This window comes from Hemicordylus capensis, chromosome 2 (assembly GCF_027244095.1).
Source record: "Hemicordylus capensis ecotype Gifberg chromosome 2, rHemCap1.1.pri, whole genome shotgun sequence".
NCBI classification, from domain to species: domain Eukaryota; kingdom Metazoa; phylum Chordata; class Lepidosauria; order Squamata; family Cordylidae; genus Hemicordylus; species Hemicordylus capensis.
In genome coordinates this window covers 80,467,575-80,493,149 of record NC_069658.1, presented here as the reverse complement: position 1 = coordinate 80,493,149, position 25,575 = coordinate 80,467,575, and the positions used below count along the sequence as shown (strand labels likewise).

Below are 25,575 nucleotides of genomic sequence, written 5' to 3'. Positions count from 1 at the left end.
CCCAGAGAGAACACAGTTTCTGACTGTGTGAATGACCTCAGAGTTTACTTCAGTAACGCCAATTGCAGATATATTCTGATGACTAGACAAAATGATATTACAAAGAAATCTGTTCTAGAGCTATAGATTATTTTTGTTTCAGATCATTCATTCAGATATATTCTAACCCAAGTTCAAAGAGTGATTACAAAGGGGACGGAATTATGGGTTGGCTCGAAATAAATGTTCTATAAGCAAATAAATAATTTTCGTTTAGCTAGCATCAGATCAGTGCACATATACTGTAGATAAACATTACATGCACTGTTGATAGTGTTGATAGTGGAACTTTTACACTTGTATTCACTATATTTGATCACATACTCATAGGTACCCTGATTCTTCCTCTACTTCAGAAATGGTTTAGAATTAAATCCAGAAATCTTCAGAAATTCAGTACTTTAACACACACGAAAGCCATTTGATATGAACCATTTGCCAACTATAGTTCTAGCTCTTTCAATAGCAAACTAAACTTGTGAAAAAGAAATCAAGATACAAAAATATGTAGCTCAAGTGAACTTCATCTTCCCCATACTTTACAAAGCAGAGGATGATTTCACTGCAAATGCTTCAGGAGCATGCAAGAAGCGTCATGATTTGTTTGACAAACAGTGGCTGACATTCTCATGAAAGCTGCAAAGGTAGAGCATGCATAGTCCACCCAGAGATTTTTATATAGGATAGTATAGAAATATGCTAAATAGATTTAGACTTGGGGACAATCCTCCCTCCCCCCAGAGCACCCCATGTAGGTCCCTGAAGGGCACAAGGTTGCACTAAGTGATTCTGTGGGATGGGACAATTTTTGAAAATTGTTCCCTGTGTGCACAGTGCAACTATGCATTACTAAATGCTGAGGAGGCACTCTTCATGCTGTACCGCCACAATGTATATTGGAATGTCATCCAGACTTAGGAATTGAACATGCCACCAGGACCAAAAAGCATCTTTATTTAAAAAATAAAAAAAAAAAGGCATGGAGGGCAATCCATATTGGACCATTAAACTTACACCACCACACAGACTGCATCCCAATGGAAATAATTATGTCCCCCATAAGCTGTTATTTGTTCCATGGGGAAGGTGCCATGGGCAGCAAGGACAAACAGCATAGGACATTACTTTTTAAAAAGTCATACACACCATAACATTTTTAACTTCACTTGCAGTTTGGTCCTCAAAGTCAGCTCTGATTGTTAGTTACCAAGATCTGTGAATATCTATGTCATTATTATTAATGTTTATGGGATATTTCTGAAATACTTGGAATAACTAAATAGTTTATTGCTGAGCTTTTTACTGCAAACCGATTGTGCTTATAGTATTCAACAGGTAAAGGCAAAGTGTGCCGTCAAGTTGGTGTCAACTCCTGATGACCACAGAGCCCTGTGGTTGTCTTTGGTAGAATAGAGGAGTGGTTTTCCATTGCCATCTCCCATGCAGTATGAGATGATGCCTTTCAGCATTTTCCTATATCGCTGCTGCCTGATATAGGTGTTTCCCATAGTGTGGGAACCATATCAGTGGGGATTTGAACTGGCAACCTCTGGCTTGCTAGTCAAGTCATTTCCCCACTGCGCCACAGGCAGAAAATGCTTTTTGTGTTCAGATGCCCTCTGCTACTTACTTCAGTCTTGCCCCTGACCACTCACCCCATTGCCACTGGCAGTTTCAAGTTTACATCTGGGTGAGTGATGGTAGTGTGGCTTATATTTTTATTTTAAACTTTTATTTTAATCTTCCTGAGAAAGGACTGAGTTTGGGGTGGGCTGGGAACAGCATCGGCAGTCCAAACCCCAGCCCCAGACAGCCCTCCAGGCAATGGCTGGCCAACTCATACCTCATGCCTTTCCAAAGGCTGGGGCAAAAAGACCGCCCCCCTGACATGCTGGGGAGGAGTGGAACATTTTTGCTGTGCAACTGTGTGCAGTGACACATTCAGCAGCATTTCAAACAGAAACAACATAGCATACTATATACCAATGTGGCAGGAAAGGGCATGGGTTCATTTTCTACTTTATGATAGATTCAAAAGATGGTGTCCAACAAATACCTAGCTGCCAGGCACACTATTTCCACTTGCTGGATCCTCTGCAGTCTTCAGAGGTGTGGTGGAAAAAAGGAAGAGGAGCAAGCACCAGGGGCGTAGCTAGGGGAGAGAGGGCCCATGTTCGCACCTAAGCGCACCCTACTCCACTGCAAGCACCCTACACCCTGGAGTAGGCAATTGTGGGCAAGTTCCTTTTATAGACTTAATAACAAGGCTGCCTTAATGTTCCTGGACCACACCCTGGCAGAGAAAACAAGTGCTGCTGCAATCTTTACTGTCCACCTAGGAATTGTGGAGAGGTGCTAGCAATGCCAAATTCCTATGCAAGTGTGGCTTTTAATATTTTTCTTCCTTTTGTTAGTTGAGAAGAGTGGTTCCTTTGAAATTACATTAAAGAAAAAAGAAAACACGAGTTATCCCTTTTTATTTTTTTAAAAAATCCCATAGTTCTAGAACGCTGTGTGTGTGTGTGTGGGAGAGCCAGGAACACACCAATGGTCAAGCTGAGTATACAGTCATAAGCTAGAGTATCAAACAGGAGTCAAGAGTCAGGAACACATCAAGGGTCAAGCCAATTAAACAGTAAAGAGTCAGAGAAAACCCGAGATCACACCAAGCAGCCAGTCAGGATATACAAGAAGACAAACCCACAAAACCAAGGAACCTTAATACTGAGGCAGGGCCACTCCCAGCCAGGTAGGGATTATGCACAAACAGCTCAGGGCAGCTGGCAGCAGAGTGGGTAGCAGTTCCCTTTAAAAGCAGGTGAGCAGCTGCTTACCTGCTCGTCCCTGACCTGATGCTCTTCCAGCAGTGACAGCTTGGCCCCGCTCCAAAAAGCCATGTGGGGCTGCAGTGATGTTCCCTGAAGCCTCTGCACGGTTTTGGCATCCACATGGCTGGCACACACACACACGCTGGTCATTGGCTTGGTCAGCAACACCACAGTAGTATTAATAGTACAATAGCAGGGTTAAGAGAAGCAACAATGAAAACTAACCCTTACCCATAAACAAAAAGGTTTTGCCCCACATCAGGTCAGGAACAAGGAGGGCACAGAGATTTCTACAGCCAGGATGCAATGGCCCAAAAACCCCTGTTCCAGATTCCCACCCACCTAACCTCTGAATGGAGGGATGTGGAATAGGGCCTCAGCTGATTACCTGAGAGTGGACAGGTCACATGCAAGAAGGTCCCAGGTTGTTTAGGGATTATATGTAACACTATCCATGGTTTTAAATTTTAATGTTGGTTTTAAATTGTTTTAATGTTTAAATGATTTTAATTGTTTAATTGATTTAGTTTGGATTTTAATTAATTGATTTTAATTGTTTTTATTTTGTTGTAAACCACCCTGAGCCATTTTTAGAAGGGCAGTATATTAAATAAATAAACAAACAAACAAACAAACAAACAAACAAACAAATAATCTGCACAGTATTCAAAATTCCAGCCAACATGCTATATCTTTTAATGTGGTTTTCTGTCCTACACGAACACAGCCTCAGGTACAGGGACATGGAGCAATGGGGGATGACTGTCCCTGGCTGCCAGGATCTGGTGTGTGTGTGTGTGTGTGTGTGTGTGTTTGTGTGTGTGTGTGTTTGTGTGTGTGTGTGACAAGGCACCTCCTTGCCCTCGGCCAGGGCTCCCTCTTGCCCACTCTTGCTCCCAACCAGTGTTTAATTGGAATGTTGGCTGGAATGGGTGGGTGGGGGAGAAGTCCAGCCAGCCAGCTTTCCAATGAAATGTTCACTAGGGAGGATGGGAGAGGGTCTGAATGGACCCTCTCCTGGGCAGTATGACATCAGATGCAGGGGCAGGGCCAATACCAGGGATGGGGCCAGTCAGCCTGCAGAGTTTCCCCAGGGAAATGGAGAAGGCACAGAGGCAGGGAAAGGAGCTCCCCGTTAGCGACTAAACAAACTGTTGACTGGGGAGACTCTGCAAGGGCTGACTGGCCCCGTCCCTGGTATTGGCCAAACCCCCAGCATCTGGTGTCAATCGCAGGGGTCATGGCTTGGGGCATGCATTGCAAAACACACATCATTAATAATCAAAAGGGGTGGGGGTGCCGCTGGCAGGACTTTGTCCTCCAGCTACTGCTAAGCTCCTTTTCAGTGATAGGCCTCTGAAGAACTTGAGGTCTCTGCCTTCCGTGAGGTAGCCTCCTTAGAGAAAGCCAACTGTTTGAGCTCCCATATCAGAGGGTTGAGCAGGGAAACCAAAAAGGAAGGCAAGCCTTTAAATTATTTTAAAATAGCAACAGGAACTAGACACTTACAAAAGCCAGTCATGCGCCTTTCAGAAGGCCCCTGGTAGCAGATGTACAGAAATCAGGTAGGAGAAAAGAGAACAACAGGAAAAAGTTAAAAACTATCATTGTGAGTGGAGTTGTAGCTCAGAAAAAGAAGCCTAGGCTTACAAGTCACACTTCAGTTACAACAGATCTTTGAAGAATATTCAAGAATAGTTCTCACGTGCCTGAAAACAGCTAGGCTCCTTCTTGCCAGAAAACTTCTGATAAACTTTGCAGGCAAATGACTTGAGCATAAAATGTTCTACTTGAGAAGCATGAATTAATATCACTGAAACAAAACGTAAAGCTAATCATATTCTGCCTCATCTCTCTGGAGGCCTAGCACTCATGCTGTCCCTCCATACATTCCTGAATGTCAAGGCTGCTATCAGAGCAAAAGGGAAAAGGCAAGATTAAAACAAAATGTGCACTCCCATTTGCAGGTCAGACTTGAAGTGAACTATTAGCTTTGAAATGGATAAGAACAAAGAATCCATAACAGCAGCCAAGGCAATTAATTATACAGATAAGATGACAAAATTCAATTGGTATTTGACAGAAATATTCATGAAGAATGAAATACAATAATGCCACCAGCTATGACAAATGACTGGAAGTCTTATTAATGACAAAAAGAAAAGTGAAACTGACATCCTCAGAGCCCAGGACTCTTAACATAAGAAAAACTCTCATCCGTGCACAGAACATATAAGGCTTCAGCAGTAAACAATGGAAATCATTTGTATTTTAGGGTACAATCCATACAAATGTGATCTATTTCTTTCAATAGAAAAGTTAAGCATATTATTAAACTTCTACCTTTGAAATCATCAGTGAGCATTATACATTATTAAAATGGCCTGGATGGTACTCTTAATTCTGTGGATTGTCAAAACATGAACAATTTTAAAACACAGCCTATACTGCAGATTGATCTTTTGTGTATCTGTTACAATAAGTGGTTTATTCTTATCTCTCACAGTGAACATAAGAACATAAGAACAGCCCTGCTGGATCAGGCTCAAGGCCCATCTAGTCCAGCATCCTGTTTCGCACAGTGGCCCACCAGATGCCGCTGGAAGCCACAGGCAGGAGTTGAGGGCATGCCCTCTCTCCTGCCATTGCTCCCCTGCAACTGGTACTCAGAGGCACACCCTTGAGGCTGGAGGTGGCCCACAGCCCTCTGACTAGTAGCCATTGATAGACCTCTCCTCCATGAAGTCATCCAAACCCCTCTTAAAGCCATCCTGGTTGTTGGCTGTCACCACATCCTGTGGCAGAGAGTTCCACAAGTGGATCACAGTGGAGAGTTCCACAGTGCTGTTTTAAAACTCTAGCAATATATCTCTGACTTTAGTGAAAATGTAATTATTTCTGTGGTCTTAATGTTGCTATCTTGTATCTTGAAACTGCATTTTAGAATCCCTCAGTATTGTAAAACAAAGTAAAATTTCATTTTACACACGAAAGCTGAAATTAAACTTTAAGAAAAACACGTAGCTGCCACCAAAAGCAGCAGCCCCATAGCCTCCTCTTTTGTCCCATAACTTCCAGTCAATTTAAACACACAGCAAAAGTGTTATCATGATCAGCCAACACAGGCTTAAGCAGCCAAGTCCGTGCTGCCCATGAGAACTGCTGGGATCCACACAGAGGATCTGAGGTTAAGGGTGCAAACAAGCCCTTAACCCCGGCCCCAGGATTGTGTGTCAGCACAAGCTGTTTGCAGCTTGCGCTGACAGAGAGACGAGTGCCTTGAGAACCCATCCCCTGGGGAGATCCCACAGCACACTGAGCTCAGCAAGCGGTGCACTATGCGATTCATGGAGACCAGGACAAGGAGTCCCAGCCTCTGTTTACTAGCGCAGCCGGGAGCAGCTCGGAGAGTCATCTGTGCTACTCCCGGCAGCGCGGGTTGTGTGGGCACGTGGTTTGCATGCTGCCCGGGCTGCAAAGTGTAGTCTGGGGGAAGGCAGGTTGAATCCTGCCTTCCCCCTGCTTGCCTGTCTGCATGTGTGGTCATGTAAACAGCCCCAGCATATCATTTGGTTGCACATTTCTACTTCATTGCTTTTTTTCTGGAGGCAAGAAATTCACAAATGTGAAGACCACATATCTTGTAATTTAATTACCACGGAAAAGGTGGAGGCATATGGAGAAGAACTGCTTTCAGCAGCATACACACAATGTCTATAATACCTAGTTAAGCCTAAAACATGTGTCCCTGAACTCCAGTTTTTCATTGTGCATTGTTATAGGTTAGGAATCATTTTCAGTTTGCATTCATGAACCCATTGAGTACTAGAACTGAGGTGCACTATTTACACATGATGAAACCTAACCAGTAGTTTTCTGTCAAAACAAAACAAAATATACCAGTGGCCTTGACTACTTCTTGCATTAGCCTTTCTTTATTTCTTTTGGAAGCAATGATCCTTCTTAAATTTGCATTTAGTGTAGTCTTGCACAATTCCCATTCTGAATTAGCTGCACACTCTGTAAATCAACCTTTGAAAGATCTTCTGTTCAAGTGTCAAATGTTAATGTTCACAAGGCATTTTAAGAAGAATAGACTGTTCAGACCCCAATGTATACTAAATCAACCACACGGGTAATCCTTAGGAACAAGAAACTTGTTATCAGCCTTTCAAAAAGCTAATTGAATTAAATGTTGATTTTCAGGTCTCTCAACCATAAAATTTCCCCTTGAATTGAAAAATTCAGTGAACAGATCATCACTGACTTTCCTCTAATCATTCTGTGTATGCAAGCACTGTTTTCTATCAATAACCTGGCAGTGAAGATGTATGAGTAATATTTTAAATGCTAGTTTATAATATAAACTGCATTCTGTTGTTGATTTACTGATATACTTAGCTTGTTCAATTTATATTCTGGCTACAAACAGGTTCTCAAGGCGACTCACAATCAAATCACATCATTATTGCTATGCAGCAAATCTGCAAGATCAGTTGGACAGCGACTGTAGCCCTGTTATTATGCGCCACCTTGATGCATTGATTTAACATGACGAAGGGAACAGAATAATGCCAGCTGGTCTTATTACTTATTCAGGATACAGCTACAGGCCCTGCCCTCTTTGTGTCAGGGCACAACTTGTTTTGGGGCAGTAGAAGGGGTGGGGGGACCCCTATCACAACAGCTTACATAACAGCTTACACAATGGCCATCCCTACCCATGAAAAGCAAAAACACCTTGTACTGGCTTTGGCCTACATCTCCAGAAGGAGTAGGGTATAGTTGGATTAATGCCTCTTTTTAGGAGGGAGCTTATCTTCTTTTATATTGATGAGGTGTTATTTTCTACAGGATTTGTCTGGAAGGGCATATTGGTGTGGAGGAGGTCCTACCGATCGAGGTTGTTCTTCACAGATGGCAATATGGCAGTGAGAGATGGACATGCCAGGTATGGGGAAGGTAGGTGGTCTATGTCACAGCCATCACACCTTCCAATCTTCTCAGGGGACCCCAGTAACAATCTCAGCAGCCCACCTAGCCTGACACTTGTGCTACTGAATGCCAGATTTATAAATACTGAAATTTTAGCCATCTAGAAGTTATCCTGGATGAGCCTGCAGACCTGGCATGTATTACGGGGGAGGATTTAAATCTTTTCAAAATGTGTACAGGTTTCTGGGTGCTGCATCAGCCAAGACAAGGTAGGGATGCCCTGGTCCATTGGGAGTCTGAGAGATTATGTTCCTCACCAGATGAACTGTCCTCCATTCTGAACATTTTGAATGCGGTGTTGAAATTGTGAGACAAGGTTGGGATTCTGTGAGCATACCATCCACTTCACTGTCTAACATTCTCCCTGTCTGAGCTGCTTACTAAGAGGCATATCTAGGGGGAAAGCACCTAGGGCAAGCACTGAAATTGCGCCCCCTGTCCAAACATCTGACACCCATCTTTCAGATAACTTTATCATAATATCAGCTGAAAAATACAAGTCAAGCTCGTTAATCTTTTAATATTTCAAAAACTATTTAGCAGTGGACATAGCCAGACCAAAAAATGCTGGAAAACTACAAATTTCAGTATGCTGGGGCTCATGAAATACTCAAATACTATGTGGAGGCGTACCTGGAAAACTCAGCAGAAGTGCCTATCAAATTCTTTACAATGCATTGTAGCATCACTATTACATAAGTTTTAAAAATAAATGGAGAATTTGACTTTTCCCAGATACTCTGAAAATAATTAAAGGATATGCAGAGTAAACTGTGTCACTGCTTGGAATATATTCTAGTATTTCAGAAAGACAGTTAAAATGAGAGAGAGAGAGCAAGAGCAAGAGCAAGAGCGAGCGAGCGAGCAAGAAACTCCCAGTGGGCCTTAATCTAAGGATTTCACACTGATTCAAAGACAAACTCACCATTAATATCCAGATTTTTTTTTAATTATTATTATTATTACATTTATATCCTGCTCTTCCTCCAAGGAGCCCAGAGCGGTGTACTACATACTTGAGTTTCTCTTTCACAACAACCCTGTGAAGTAGATTAGGATGAGAGAGAAATGACTGGCCCAGAGTCACTCAGCCAGTATCCTGTCTGAATGGGGATTTGAACTCGGGTCTCCCCAGTCCTAGTCCAGCACTCTAACCACTACACCACGCTGGCTCACATATACTCACATTTAACTCACATCACAAAAAGCAAAGTAAGAGCAAATCAATACAATCCTAGCTCATAAGCTTCAGCTCAGTATTCACAAACCCCAATTCTCTGTACATAGTGCCAAACTGAATGTGTGTACAGAGACTTATATTATTATTATTATTTTTAAAAAATTAACTGTAGCCCCTTCAGGGGTCTTCCTAAAGGCCGGGGGGGGGTCTGCAAAGGTTCCCCCTTCCCCCACTGGCATCTAGGGGCTCACAGGGACCATTTGAGAATGTGCGGTGGCCATTTTATAATTTTTTTTAAAATGGTTGCTGAAAACAAAATGGCCACCATGCATACTCAGATGGCCTCTGTGAGGCCTGGCATGGCCTAGGGCCTCACAGAAGCCATTTGAGCATGTGCAGTGGCCATTTTTAAAAATGTTTTAATTTTAAAAAATGGCACCCCCTTCAAGTGGCACCCGGGGCACATGCCCTACCTGCCGCACCCTAGATACGCCCCTGTGCTCACTTCTCTGTAATCACTGTGTGCACTCAAGGTCATCTAGCAGAGCTTTTTTGAATGGTTTGAGGGTGATGCAACAGGGAAATGCTTGACTAACAAGAAGGTTGCTGGTTTGAATCCCCGCTGGTATGCTCAATCCTTGGCCTTCATGGGTGTTGAAGGCAGTCAGAAAAGGGCTGGGTCCATGGGTGGGAGGCTGATAAATGCCTCCCTGAATCAGGGGATGGTACCCTTCATGCTAAAGGAGGCAGTAATTAGACCCTTCCTCTTTGGTCCCAATAATCTTAAACAACTTTCAGTCAGTTTCTAAACTGTTATTTCTGGGCAAGGTATTGGAGCGCATGGTAGCATTTCAGCTCCAGGTGGTCCTGAATGAAACTGATTATTTGAATCCTTTCCAGTCTGGCTTCCAGCCTGGATATGGACAGAAACTACCTTGGTCAGGAGATGGATAGGAGACAGAGAAAATGTGACCCAGATGTTTCTCCTAGACCTCTCAGCACCTTTCAGTACCATTGACTATATTATCCTTCTGAGCTGCATTTCTAGGTTGGGATTTTGGGGGCAACGTGATATGGTGGCTCCGGTCCTACCTTGAGGGCCATAGTAAGAAGGTAGTGCTGGGGGACACCTGCTCTACCCCTTTGCTATTAGCCCCAGGCTTCTATTCTATTCCCCATGCTTTTAAACATCTACATTAGGGGTGTCAAGCTGTTGGCCTGTGGGTCAGAACTGGCCCACCGAGCTCTATTTTCCAGCCCCTGAGCTAGGAAGTTGAGCATCACCCTGGCCATGTTTCCCACCATGCACCTGAAGCAGTGACATTTCTCTGTAGTTGCCGGCTTCCTTTCTTCGTTCTTGCCACTGCCATTATTTCTCCCCGCCCACTGTGTGGTACCAAAGGAGAAGCATTTTGCTGAGTTGCTTCCTTCCTCCTGCCACTGCCTTGTTCCTCCCCTCTGCATTCTTTTGGGTTCCTCAGTGAAGAGGTTTTCTGTCAAGTTAAGCCGTGGACACGAAGTCCCCCACCCCCCACTTCTTCCTCTGCACTGGCTTAGTTGAGTTTTGTTAAAATGATTCTTCTTGCTGAGGTGGAGTAGGGGAGAAAGAGGAAAGCAAAGACAAAGGCAGCTCAGGGTGCATTCTCTCAGCAAGGGAGGAAGGAAGAGGGTGGGAGGAAGAGAGTGAGAGGAGGAGGAAAAAGAAGAAAGAAGGTGGTGAAAGGCGCCTTCTCCTTGCAGGAGTGAGTCAAGGGAAAGGGAGGGGAAGAGGGGTTCTGCTTTTCTTGAACATGATTTTGTTTTGGAAATATTGATCTGATTATTGAGTGTTAAAAGTATGTTGAGAACAATAGTTAAAATATCATTATAATCAGAATGTTTTTTCTTTAAAAAAAAAAAGGTATTTCAGCTTTCCCCAGAGCCTGTTCTGGTGTAAAAGTAGTGTATTCAGCTAATTTAAGGGGCAGGGCACGGCAGGGAGAAAGAAAGGAAGAGAGTGTTGATGTCATATCTCCCAATTAAAAATGGTGGATACATGAGCACTGGAACCAGAAATGGGCTAACGTGTGAACTGATTTGGACCAAATTTGAGACAATTGTAGGTACACATAAGGAAGCCTCAAGGGCATGAATGTTTGAGGCCCAAGTGAGCTAACTTGTGAACTACCTAATCAACTGGATCAAACTTGGTGTAGTTGTAGGTACAGATAGAGACACTTCAACACCATACCTTGTGATTATGCCATCCACCTCAGTTCAAGATGGTCTAATATGTGTGAATGTTTAAACCAGAAGTGGGCTAACTTGTGAAGATGGTAATTATCAATTAAGATTATAGTGAAAGGAAAGGAGGCAGATTAGTAAACCAGAACTTTTTGTTTGTTTTATGCTTTTCAATTTCATATTAATTTTATTGTTTTACTGTTGTGAGCCACTTCGAGCAGTCTTGTACTTGAAGAGCGGAATAGAAATATTTTCAATTCATAAAATAATAAAATAAAATAATAATAATAATGAGGAGGAGGAGGAGGAAGGTGTGAGCTATGCCAGAGGCCCAACCACACTGGACAGGTCTCACCAGAGGAGCCAGATGAAGAGTGCCTCTTCCATCAACAATATGGTGAGACGTAACTTTAATAAATCTATACCGGATCGGTCGTCTCCCAGGCCAACAAGGACCACGCCAGGTGCTGGAGTCCCCGGATATCTGGTGGCAAATGGGCTACAGGACTCAGGATCTTCAGTTGAGCAACCAGGGCTGGAGACTGCAAGGTTACTGGAAGAAACGTCGCGTAACCAGAAAAAATATACGAAAAATGCCAACAAGGAAATAATGAACTGCTATTACAAGTCTACTCCAACTGGAAGAGGTTATTTAAAAAGAATGTACCAAATTTGGAAAGAGAAGCATCCAGATACAAAAATAACAGAACAAAGGCTAGCAGACCAGAGAAGATTCATAATAAGAAATAAAGTATTCACAGGAGTTGAGCTGGAAGAACTGCAAAGAGCAACACAGGCTCAAGATATGGATGAAGAATGACCACCAACTGAAGCAGTTGCTCAGGCACAGGTGGAGGAGGTGTTGGAAATAGAGGATGCCACTGTTGCTGAACTGTTTCAAAACAAAACCAGGCAACCTCCCCTTTGACTTCACCTCAAAAACCCAAATGCCATTTAACAGAAAAGCAACAAGAACTAAAGCAAAAAATAACTTAGCACATCAACCAAACAACCACAGGGGTTCGACTTCCAGCTCTAAAAACAGTGGCCAAAAAACAACTTGCTCAGCCATTAAAAGATGTCAATGCTGCACTTGCAGAAATAACAGCCAATAATTTGCAAGAAACAAACCAACTAATGTATACTGCAGCAACAATAACAACACAAGAGCTTGGATATAAGATCAGTGGACCTGTAAAAAAAGAAAGTAGTACATCACCTAAATGGAAGATTAGATTAGAAAATAAAATCTCCAGGCTTAGATCAGATGCTAGTAAATTGAAAGATATGAAAGACAAGAAGCTGAAGCAATAAAATACCAAACAGTATCTGATCCAAAAATACCACCTAGATTCAAGGAAAATTAGAGAAGTCCTGGAAATAATTAAGCAGCAAATAACAGCAGTGTCAAAGAAGATTAGCAGATACAAAGCCAGAATTACACAACACAGGCAGAATCTCCAATTCCAGTCGAATCAGAGACGTTTCTACCAAAGCATAGAAGGATAAACTGTAGGAAACATAGAAAGACCAAATAAAGAAGAAACAGTGCAATTCTTGGGGAAATTATGGGACAATCCAATAGATTATAATAAAAAAGCAGGCTGGGTGAAAGAAGTCGAAAAATGTAACCAACAAATGCAAGATCTAATAATAACACCAGAATTAATAAGTGAAAGTGCAAAGAAAATTAAAAATTGGACTGCACCAGGCGACGATGAACTGCATGGCTTTTGGCTTAAACACTTAACAAGCCTTTATAAACAACTATCAAAACAGTTCAATCACATTTTGCAAGGAGGTGATATTGAACAATGGCTAACAACTCATCTCATAATGAAAGACCCAGCAAAAGGTGCAGTTCCAAGTAATTATAGACCGATAACTTGCCTGCCAACCATGTTCAAATTATTAACTGGAATAATAGCAGATGAAGTCATGCAACACTTATTAACTAATAAGCAGCTTCCAGTAGAACAGAAAGGAAATTGCCCGAACACCAGAGGCACAAAGGACTAGCTGCTGATTGACAAAATGATTTTAGAAAACTGCAAGAGAAGAAAAACCAATCTAAGTGTTGCATGGATTGACTACAAGAAAGCCTTCGATTCATTGCCTCACACATGGATACTAAAATGTTTAGAAACAACTGGTGCCATCAAAAACATTCAGATATTTATTTTAAAAAAGCACTGAGCTTTTTTGTGGAGTACACAGTTAACAATCAATGGTGAGAAACTTGGACAGGTTAGCAATAGAAGAAGTATTTTCCAAGGGGACTCACTATCCCCTCTGTTGTTTGTAATCGCCATGACCCCACTTTCACAAATACTAAAAAAAACAGGCATCGGATACCAAACATCTAAAACATCAAGTAAAATCATCCATCTACTCTATCCATCGATCTGAAGTTGTATGGAAAGTCCCAGTCAGAAATTGAATCACTGCTAAACACTGTCCGTATATTCAGTAGCGATATAGCAATGGAGTTTGGACTAGACAAGTGTGCTGCATTAATAATGAACACAGGGAAAATAACAAAAGCAGAAGGAATAGAACTGCCCAATAGAAGCAACATCAAGAATCTGGAAGAGAAAAAACATTACAAATACTTGGGCATTCTCCAGGCTGATAACATTGCATACACAAATTGGAAGTGAATACATCAGGAGAGTTAGAAAAATCCTAAAGTCCAAACTCAATGGCAGGAACACCATACAAGCCATAAACACCTGGTCTATACCTGTTATCAGATACACTGCAGGAATAATAGACTGGACCCAGGCAGAGCTAGAGACGCTAGATCGTAAGACCAGGAAAATCATGAACATCAATCATGCTCTGCACCCCCGCAGTGATGTAGATAGGCTATACCACCCTCACAGCTCAGGTGGAAGCAGAATGCTGCAAGTCCATCAAACAGCAGAAGAGGAGAAAAGAGGCCTGGAAGAATATATAAAGGACAGTGAAGAAGATGCACTTAAAATGGTCAATGATGCGAAACTATTCAACACCAATGAAACAAAGCAGGCCTACAAGAAAGAACAAGCCAAGAACCGAGCAGAAAAATGGAGAAATAAGCCACTGCATGGTCAATATTTGCACAATATAAGTGGAAAATCAGACATCACCAAGACCTGGCAATGGCTTAAGAATGGCAACTTGAAGAAAGAAACAGAGGGTTTAATACTGGCTGCACAAGAACAGGCACTAAGAACAAATGCAATAAGAGCAAAAGTAGAAAAGTCAACAACAAACAGCAAGTGCCACATTTGTGAAACAGTGACCATGAAACAGTGGATCACCTCATCAGGTGTTGTAAAAGGATCACACAGACTGACTACAAACAAAGGCATGACAAGGTAGCAGGGATGATACACTGGAACATCTGCAAAAAATACCAGCTACCTGTAGCCAAAAATTGGTGGGACCATCATCATATTAATTCTCATAGACATGCCTCTGTGGGGATGCATCCCAGCAACCCAGAGGATTGGCTGGGCAGCAGAGACGCTGGATTGGCTGGGCAGTGGTTGGCCGCTAGGGAAGTGGCTGCTTAGGAAGGAAAGCAAAAGAAGGAAATTGGGCAAGCAGAGAGGAGAACTGAACGGACTGGGGCAGAAGGGAGGGGGAAGCTGCAGGGAGAGAAAGCGGCGGAGCCTGCTGGGCAGAGACACAGAAACGGCTGGCTGCTTCGGAAGACACTCGCTAGAGGGAAGGCCATGCAGGAAGGAGCCGGCTGAACGCTTGGCCGCCTGACACTAGGGACTGGAGGAAGGAGGAGGCGGCAGTGGCGGGGTGGGGGGGGGAGAACGAATGAGAGAGAGAAAATTAGAGAGAAAGAGGGTGAAATGGAGGAGGGAGGAATCTGGGGCAGAAGGCTTGGGGGGAAGAGAGGACTGGGGCAGAAGGCTGGAGGGGAGCGGACTGGGGAAGAAGATGGGGGGAGTGTACTGCAGAGGCAAGCGGCGGGCCACGGAGCCAGTACTTGGCTCAGCGGCAGGCCTGCCAGACGGCGGTCCCGGCCCGCCCATGGAGACCAGGCGATGGCGGGCCCGCTCACCCCCACAGAGGCCAGGCGGCGGGCCCACCTCCCCACCCACGGAGGCCAGGCGGCGGCGGGCCCAGCTTGCCCATGGAGACTAGGCACCCGTGGGAGGCCAGGACAGGAGGGAACCGGGTGGCAAAACTTCCCTGTTCACCGACCAGGAGGTGGAGCAGCAGCGCGGGGGTCCTTTTCGGCCACCCGGTAAGGCCTGTGGCAGCAGAGGTAAAGAACTCAGTGCGGGGAGGCGAGGGCAAGAGAGAGTGGGGGAGGGGGATGAGGGAGGGCAGAAGAGAGTGGGGCAGGAGGGGGAGGGAGGGCAGGAAAGAGTGCGGCAGGAGGGAGGTGGGAAAGCCAGCCCCAGAGAGTGCACAGATGCTCTGTACAGGTCAGCTAGTAACACTGAAAAAGTTGTAGAAAATGAAGATGCAAAAATATTATGGGACTTCCAACTACAAACAGACAAACATCTGCCACACAATACACCAGATATAACTGTGGTCGAGAAGAAAGAAAAACAAGTTAAAATAATCGACATAGCATCTGCAAAATAATCGACATAGCATCTGCAAAAAACACAAGCTACCTGTAGCCAAAAATTGGTGGGACCATAAAATTGAAAAGGTTGAAGAAAATGAAGATGTAAAAATATTGTGGGACTTCTGACTACAAACAGACAAACATCTGCCACACAATACACCAGATATAACTGTAGTCGAGAAGAAAGAAAAACAAGTCAAAATAATCGACATAGCAATACCAGGGGATAGCAGAATAGAAGAAAAAGAAATAGAAAAAATCACAAAATACAAAGAGCTACAAATTGAAATTGACAGGCTGTGGCAGAAAAAGACCAAAGTAATCCCAGTGGTCATTGGCACCCTAGGTGCAATTCCAAAACAACTTGAAGAGCACCTCAACACCATAGGGGCCACAGAAATCACCATCAGCCAATTACAAAAAGCAAGTTTACTGGGAACAGCCTATATTCTGCGCCGATATCTATAATAACAGCAACAACATTGATAATACATTTCAGCCATCCCCGGTCCTTGGGAAGGACTCAATGTCTGGATAAAACAAACCAGTCAATAACACCTGTCTGACTGTGTAAAGAAGAAATAATAATAATAAACTGTATGTGCTCATTCGTAAATTGCCTTCAATGTACAGAAGGCAGGATGAAGGGCTGGTGGCTGCATGCTGATCAGAAGGTGGAGTAAGCCAGTTTGATATCTTTCTCTTCTATGTATTGAACAAAATATTAAGGTTATGCACACGAGCAGCCCAACCCAGGCTACAGCAGCCCAGCTCGTGTGACGTGCCTGGACTGGCCTCAATCCTGGCACTACCTCCTGGGTTGCCCGGATTTTTTACCCATTGTTTTTTGGCCCGGATTCTTCTTCTTATTATTATTCTTTTAGCAAGTGTGCCCTTCTACCCAGGTAAATGGTTGTGTGAGCTTGGGCTGCACGTAGCCCAAGCTCACACCTAGAGCATCTGGCTCCCGGGGGAATCCCCCAATGCACCATGTTCATTGTGCTGTGTCTTATGAGATTCCTGGAGGCCGGGACTCATTTCTCCAGCCTCCAGCAATCTGTGCTAAAGGGAACAGCGTGGATCATATGAGTGCAGGTGGCACACTAAAGGATTCAGCCACCCTCATCTGGGATGAAAGTAGGTTTATCCCCCCTGCCAACTGCCCATTCAGGTAAATAGTCTTATTGAGTGAGAAAAGGGCTTATTCCTTCCCTAAGGCCATTGAAGGAACTTTGTATCATAGCAAGCATTTTTATCATTAACACTTGTCTAATCCCAACATGCCTGTGTTTTACACACACACTAAGATAAAGAACCAATTGATAGCTTACTGAAAATATCCTGGGAAGCTGAAGAATAATCCCTTGCTTAAATTTTAAAAAACTTTTCTCTGTTTAATTATTTGAGAATGGATACTCAGTTATAAGAAGTTTATTAGTAAAATTCATTTATTAGCTATTTTAAGCAGCATATATGTTATGATAATTAAATAAAGATGACCATGCTATTTACATTTACTGTAGTTTACATTTGAAAAAATTCATTTTCTGCTGAGTGTGATTTGTTCTTCCCTGTACAGTTTGTTGTTTGATGTACTATGAATGGGTTAGTAATGAATTTTCTGAAGCTTAATTTGTGACCAGACAATAAATCTACCTTGCTTTATTATGAAATGTGTTTGTTAAAGATTTATTTCTCAGAACCGACCTAAAATACAACTAAGACTTCAATTTCTGTTAAACTGGGAACAAAAATTGCATTACATGTAAAATTATATCTCTTTTACTCTTCCTATGTCCCTAATTTGTATACAGCCACCTAATGGCGCAGCAGGGACTTGACTAGCAAGCCAGAGGTTGACAATTCGAATCCCTGCTGGTATGTTTCTCAGACTATGGAAAACACCTATATCAGGCAGCAGAGATATAAGAATATGCTGAAAGACATCATCTCATACTGTGCAAGAGGAGGCAATGGTAAACCTCTCCTGTATTCTACCAAAGACAACCACAGGCTCTGTGGTCGCCAGGAGTCGACAACCGACTCAACGGCACACTTTACCTTTTACTTTAATTTGTATTCATTGACAAAAATGAACTTATAGTAATGCCTACCATGCAGTTCTAATTGTAATGACTTTCCCACATAATAATGTTATTCAACCAATGAAATACAGGTGGTGTGTATGCGGATGTATTTAAGTCTGCACAGTACATTTAGCACCTATTCTATTCCATCCCTGTTTTACCGTTTTTCCACAGAAAGGGGACAGTAGAAGAAATTAAGGAGTTCTTACAATGTTGAATCTTTAAATTTACTGTGGTTCATTTGCATGTTGAATTTTAAACAAGAAATACGAACGTAGCCCAAAGATACTGCTTACTGATCAGTGCTTAATTTATATCACAGGCACAAAGAGAGGTAGCCTTGGGACATTATTAGGGAGCACAGTTTGTATCTAATTTCTTTGGCCATGTACCCATGCTTCTGTTATTTCGGAAAGGTCATGCTTTTTATGACACAGATAATTTTGCTAGAGCATGTTGCTAGAACTATGTCTCTCTTTCTATAAATTGTACTATCAAAACTCCTTAATAAACACATTTCAATACACTATAAAGCAGCACAAACATACAATACAAGGGGCATACCTTCATCTTCTGTATATGGTCTTCCCAGAGGCATCTGGTTGGTTGTGGAGAGTGGGGGGAGGAAGCTGGACTATATAGGCTTTGGCATGATCCAGCCGGGCTCTTATGTTGGTGGTTTTTATTAATTTATTGTTCAGTCCTTTTCATTCCCCCACTTCTGCTCCCTTATTCCATCTCTTTCTCCTCTCCTGCCCTACCACACTCCTGCCCTACCACACACCCCTAATCTCCACTCTGCAACTTTTTATCTAAAGATTTCCTCTTTCCCCCTTCTCCTTCTAGTTCTGCTATGTGTATAGATTCTTCATCCTCTCTGGTGGCTTGAAGATATTGTTGTGGCACTGAGCAGACTTCCTAGACCAGCCACTTCAGGACAGCACCATACAGGACAGCCCCAGGTTCTTGCTCATGTGAGGCAAGCTGCAAAACGAGGCATCAGGTCCCAAAAGCATTTAAAGGGCACAGGTTCAGGATAAGAGACTGTTTCCTGGGATCCTCTTCTCATTACCTTAACCACTTTTTTGGCAAGGGGGCTGGGCAATGAGAAGAAGCTGCTACCTCAAACCTGCATTCAAAAGCCATTCAATGGTGGGGTGGAAACATCTCCACCTGAGCATTGTAATAATCTGGAAGGCACCACACAAAGGCAGGCACCACACAAAAGCCGCTGGCACCCTTCTCCTGTATTACCTCTTCACTTTGCAAAAGTTTGGCGAGAGCATCCTCACTGGACTTTTGTAAGTCTCTGAAAAGGCACCTGTGAGGAGAGAGAGCTGCGAAAAACATAGCTTCACAAGGCTTGACTGGGAAGCTCCTGAAATGCACATTATTTCTGGTTTTTTTAAAAAACAAAACAAAACAATTTTTTAAAACTCATGAATCCCCTGAACCCGAACCAAACCAAACTGGGGTGGGGGGGGGGAGAGGGGGTTCCGAGGTGCACAAAACCAAACATGCCCGGTCTGGTTTGAGTCCAGTCTAAACTCTAAACGAATCAGACCACCCAGTTTTATGCACACCACTACACTCTTCCAGTTTGTCATCTCAAACATTGGCAGACTTGGATAAATATTGACTAAACTGAAATACAGACTGTAGAAAGAGCTTTCATTGAAACAGGAATAGGTTTTGCCTAAAGAAACTATATTTAGTATGTGTTTGACATAAGCAAACAACAGCTTGACAGGATCGCAAATAAGGAACAAGGTAGAGAATATTTACTATGAAATATAAATACATTTTGTGGATAATAAGAACTCAATTATAGTTCCTTAATATGACCTCACACTGGTGTTCACAAACTATATTATGCTCTCCTGCTAGACTCTAGATCTGTGCTGCTCCAGCTTTAAAGATCCATGAAATATCTATGTACATTCTAGCTTCAACACTGTTAAAAGAACAACCTGTTTGGGGTCTCCCAGAAGTACCCCTATATGTGATTTGAAATGACAGACTTGTAGCTTCCATTTGGACTATCTAAACTTGTGGGGTCGCAGGCATACCATTTGCCTACATGGGCTAACTCCAAAGGATAAATCACTTAGCAGGCAGCATGGGAAGGTAACTCCAGGTCAAGCCTAACACATGACTAGAGGGGGAACTATTCCCCATGCTCTCCTCCCCTGTTCAAGCACAGAGAAGGGTGTCGAGTAGACCTGAGTTAAGAAGTTATCTCTGTAAAGGAGTAGCCAAACCCCTCTCATTGACATAAAGGATTATCCTTCTAGCTAATCACATTCACAGGAAGAACAGATAAGATTGCAGCAGCTGCATCCCTCTAACAAAAGCTTTAATGTTTAGCATGAAGCATGGGGGGAAAGGCTCATTATGTTAAAGAAATTCTAATCTTCCACCAGGAAGGTATTTCTGACACAAGATAAGTACTGAGTCCACCTATTCAATTTTCATGCATACGGGTTGCCTAGACCTTTTCACTTCATTGTGCCTTAGAGCACACCCACCTAGTATTGAATAGTAGGGAGGTGCAAATTGATTCGGGTACAAAACGATTGGTACACAAATCTACCTGTTTTGGGCAATTTGTGTACCCAGAATGTTGGGGGGCAATATGCTAAATCATTGTAAAACGCTTAGAGAGCTTCCAGCTATAGAGCGGTATATAAATGTAAGTGCTATTGCTATTGCTAAAACAAATAGCCCCTGTGCTGGCTGGCCAGATTCAGGTCCAAAACAAATTGCCCAGATTTCTGACCTGAAAATATTGTAGATTCGGACCTCTATTTTGTAGTGATCTCTCTTGCTGTCTCCATTTTGTGTCAGGAATTTTTTTAAAAAAATTCTGCCCTCCTAAGCTTCAGATTGGTGACTTACAGTGTGAAACAATTGGCTGGAGATTCCCCACTGGTTTCAGATTGGCTCGTTTCCACTCAAATCTTTTTGTTGCTAGGGGTGACTGACCTCGCATTTGCTAGGGGAAGGATCAACAAGGGTGGGGGGGAGTTTGAAGGAGGGATTTTCAAATGCACTTATGAGGCAGCCAGCCACTATTCTGCCTCATGGGAGTAAAACAAGAGAGAGAGCCAGAGGAGCTTTGCTTTGCCCTGCCTGCCTACTGCCTGGAGTGGATTCTCTGCTTTTTTGTTCCTGTTTTCCTGACTGAGGAAAAGAGAAGATAACTTTTTTCACCCCTTCCTGCTGCTGAAAGAATCACTGCCTGCGCCTGCTGTCTGTGTGAATCGATTTGAGTACAAAATGATTTGAGTACAAAGTGAATCTACCTGTTTCAGGAGATTTGTGGACAAATCAAATCACCCCTGTGCTAGCTGGCCAGATTTGGACCCAAAACAAATGGGGGGGGGTTCGATTTGGGTACAAATCGATAGAAAAAAACTATTCATGCACATCCCTATCGAATAGATGTATTATTATGGCCACCACAAATGCCACCCTTCTCAAGAAAGAGGTATGGTCCACAGATGCCCAAGGGATACCTCTGCCTATTCCAAAGCCCATCAAGCTATGTGTCTCTTCACCAGATTCACCATCCAGCTGTGCCTTGGCCCTTGTGCCCCAAGCACGCTTTCAGCTCTCAGCACACTTAGCTGCATCAGAAAACTGGTTTCCTAAGATCAGACCACTGGCTTCCTGATTTTTGAAAGGCACACTTGTCTCCACTCTTGCATCTCATTTTCCTGCTTGTTCCTGAAGAAAGGTCACTCAGCATCCACTGAACATCTGACACATCATCGGAAGGATTCAGGTATACTAACCAACCTATGCTCCAAATCCTTTTGCTCCCCTCCATCCTTGCTCTCTCTCTTAAGTCTAAAAGCCATTTCTCTGGCCAACCGTGAGTTGATTTTAATTTGGATTTCAAGCTAAAACGCCTCTTTGTGAGCTTCAATTTAGTCTTATTAGTCTTATCAATTAATACTGTATTGCTTATTAATCAATTCTTCCTTGCTGTACCCCTATTACCCTTAATAAACCTGATTGTATTTTGACTCCAACTCTCTGTCCTTGATTTCCATGACCAACGCTTTGCACAAATTTATTCTGTAATGAATTGCTCACTCTAGATTTGCTGATCCCCCATCTCAGTCAAAACGTTATTCAGGAGTGCATAGCCAATACTACAGAGCAGTTTCATTAACACACCTAAAGTTTTGTTTCTTCCCTCCTGTATTTCTCTTACTCTTTCTTATACACACCCTTCTCTTCATGTCTCTTTATCTCCATCTTGACTAAATTAGACCTGAAGCAATCGGAGAATAGTTACTTCTTTCTGCAGTCCCAGTAGAATTATGGTCACGTACTGGCTGTTTATTTTAGACTTATTTCCAGTAGGGCATCAACTCATGTACTAGTCCAGCACATGTAAGTCCACTTCCTCCCATTCTGAGCTGAGGGGGGGCATAAAATACACATCATTGTTTTCCTCATATTCCTGCTGAACATCTGGCCTGGCATCCTGCAGCAGTATTACAACAAATGGCCATTAATCAGATGTCAACAGAGCTGTCCAGTACTCAGATGCTTCATTCAATCTCTACACTACATTCAGGGTGCTGGTGTTTACTTATGAGGTCTATACTGATACAACATCATTCTCAGTAAACTTACACAATGTTATAAAATGAAATATTAGGCTGATTCCCATGATCAATCCAACTCTAAAACCAAAGATTTAAAGTTTTTAAAATGAATGTTTCCATCCTGAAAGTAGTTATGTGTACTTAACAACTGCAATATTAATGTTACATACACATAACTGTTCCCGAAATGGTTTCTTCAAGCTTCTCTGTTTGGGCCCTAACTGTACTTCACATAATTCCAAGGAGAATTTTCTCACAATGCGTAAAATGGGAGTGCCAGAAATGTGTTCTCTAATTAATAATCCATGACCAAATGTGTTTTTGAATACTAGGATAGGTTTTAAAAACCAAGGATGAAATCCTCAAGTCACTTATTTCCCAGTATTGTAAACATGTCATTCATTTGATGATTGCAGTTTTAATATCGTATTTTGGTTTCACTAAAATTCCAACCATTAATTAATTTATTTATATTTATATTTATTTGTGAATTTCTATATTGCCTGATATAGAAATCTCTAGCCAGTGTACAGTTAAAACACAATATAAAAACAATATAATGCATAAAACAGATAAAAATCTCAATGAGTAAAAACATATTAACATTTATATTTCAATTAAATGACTGTCCAATCTCTTTTTGAAAGTTCAGTGGAGGGGGCCACATTGAAACAAAAGTACTGTTTGTCAGGGGGTGAAATGAGCAGTTCCTTGACTTGTCCCCATAGCTAAGTGGGGTCCACCCTGGTTGCATGTGAGTGAAAGTGTGAGCACTGTAAGATATTCCCGTTAGGGGATGGAGCCACTCTGGGAAGAGCAGAAGGTTCCGAGTTCCCTCCTTGGTATCTCCAAAGTAGGGCTGAGAGAGATTCCTGCCTGCAGTCTTGGAGAAGCTGCTGCCAGTCTGGGTAGGCAGTACTGAGTTAGATGGACCTATGGTCTGTCTTTGTATATGGCAGCTTCTTATGTTCCTATGTTCCTAACAGTGGTGAATGAATATACAACTCTAGGACCAGAAGGAAATTTTCCCACATCAAATGTGGTACGGCTCCCATTATATTGCATATCTCACAAATGCTCACTATATCAATCTCTTAACGGTCTCCCCGTTTCACTAATACAGAAACTTTATCTTATAAACCACCCCCACACCAACCCTCTCTCCTTTCTCAAATAGCACAATTTATAAACTCACACATCATATAATCGAGAGTTAACCCATTGTTGTTTCAACATTATTTGGTTAGTGTAAGCAAATGAAAATTATGTATTGACACTGAAAATGGTCTTGTTTTTAACCTGTAACATATAGTGGATGTTATTTTATCTTTGCATAATAAAGAGGTCTTGGCGGAAGAAATGTTTAGAGTTAATATGGAATAATTATTTGTCTAAATTATCTTCTGGATTATACTCAGATGCAGGAAAGAGCTGGTTAATATTGGTTTATGTGAAGTTAAAGATTATCAGACCTGTAGAAGCATTCAGGAATACTTAGAACACATACTATATATTAGTTAATTTGCATCATGCTATGAGGAGTTTGGTATCGAATAGTTTGGGCCAGATGGAATCTGCACTGAAAATTGATTTCTACCAGCACTGAGAAAATATGGAATACACACAGATTTTAGGAATAAGCTTATTTCCTTCACACTGTACATATGCAGCAGCAGTTTGGACAATGTTTGGTAATATGTTTTGGTACAATGTTTGGTACAATGTTGTGTAAACCGCCCAGAGAACTTGCATTTGGGGTGGTATAGAAATGTATTAAATAAGTAAGTAAGTAAGTGAGTAAGTAAATGATGAAAAACATTTGGTGCCTTTCTGAAAATATGATCAAATAATCCAGAAATCTGAAGAGAAATTCAGATGGACAAAACTTCATAACCATCCCTAATTAATTTTAATGTGTAATTAGTACAACATCTTGGGGTGGGGGCAGCTTTTACAATATAAAATATAGTGTATAATTAATCTTCCTGCAACTGTAACCTTTGCTCTCTGGAGATATAGTCACAATCAAATAAAACATGCTTTGCAATGGAGCCTGCATCTCTCAAAGCTTGAATCCTTAAGAGGCTGGTGAGAATTCACTGCTCCTAGACATGAAGGAGCCATTTCAAACACTTTATACTACATATCTATCTTTTGCATCATTACTAGCTGTTAGGCTACAATTACTAGCAGCTACTACTTCTTCATTTAAAAAATAAATAAACCCCTTTTTGAAAATAAAATCTTGATACTGAGATCGCTATACAGTAAATGTTTCATGCTGTTCTGGGAAGAGGAATAGTAATGCTACTGAAAAGACAAACCTACAGAACTTGGTTTTGAATTCAACAAGCATGTCACAGGAACTGAATATTCCTTGTGAAATAATTAACATATTTTTCACTATGCCATCCTAACGTAATTTTGTTTACATAGGGACAGAAAGTTACTGAATAATATTAGTAATGTCCCAAAACAGTTCTGAGAGACCTCTGAATTATTCAGCATTACTTTCTCCAGACACATTTTTTATAGCTACAATGCCTGCCTTGGTCATTTATTTTCTCAGAAAAGCTGATCTCAGACACAATGTCTAGTCTGCAAAGTGGCCCTGCTTCTACCACTTTACAAAGGCCAGTTTTACAGCACTGTCTGTGCACAGCGCTGAAAAATAAGAAACTGATTGGAATGCAATCTTTCTTCAACAACAGTTGTTTTGGAAAAAATATATACCCAAGATGAATTTCAGATACAAAAGCAACCTTATATATTTTTGAAAGAACTGGAAATGTTTTGGATGCATTACCAGAGCATTGTGGGTGGAGCACCTTCAGAGGTTCAGGGTAACCCACAGACACGTTGGTTTAACAAAAATCTGAAGGGAAAAATCTAAGGGAGCCAAAAACAACAAACAAAAAAACCACCCAACCCAAACTTCCCCAATGTTACTCAGTTGTTAGTGACTGAGTTCACTACAGAATGTTAGTGGACTTAGCAGACACTTAACAGACAATCA

General features: G+C 42.1%; 1 protein-coding gene across 4 annotated transcripts in view; it reads right to left on the bottom strand.

Annotated features, from left to right (window-relative positions):
• Positions 1–25,575, bottom strand: part of PRR16 (proline rich 16) — a 168,735-nt gene that overhangs the window by 79,165 nt on the left and 63,995 nt on the right. The window contains exons 1-2 of one of the 4 annotated variants that reach the window (XM_053288305.1): positions 25,366–25,499; positions 22,244–22,435 (exon numbers count right to left, since the gene is read on the bottom strand). The exons of 1 other annotated variant lie outside the window; for it this stretch is intronic. Coding sequence is in view for 1 of the 3 variants with exons in the window: in XM_053288302.1 (XP_053144277.1) it covers positions 18,502–18,507 (6 nt within the window). In the remaining 2 variants the exon portion in view is untranslated. Of the gene's footprint in view, positions 1–18,501; positions 18,777–22,243; positions 22,436–25,365; positions 25,500–25,575 lie in introns of those variants that run through there. 2 more of the 4 variants (XM_053288306.1, XM_053288302.1) reach the window with 2 other exon arrangements.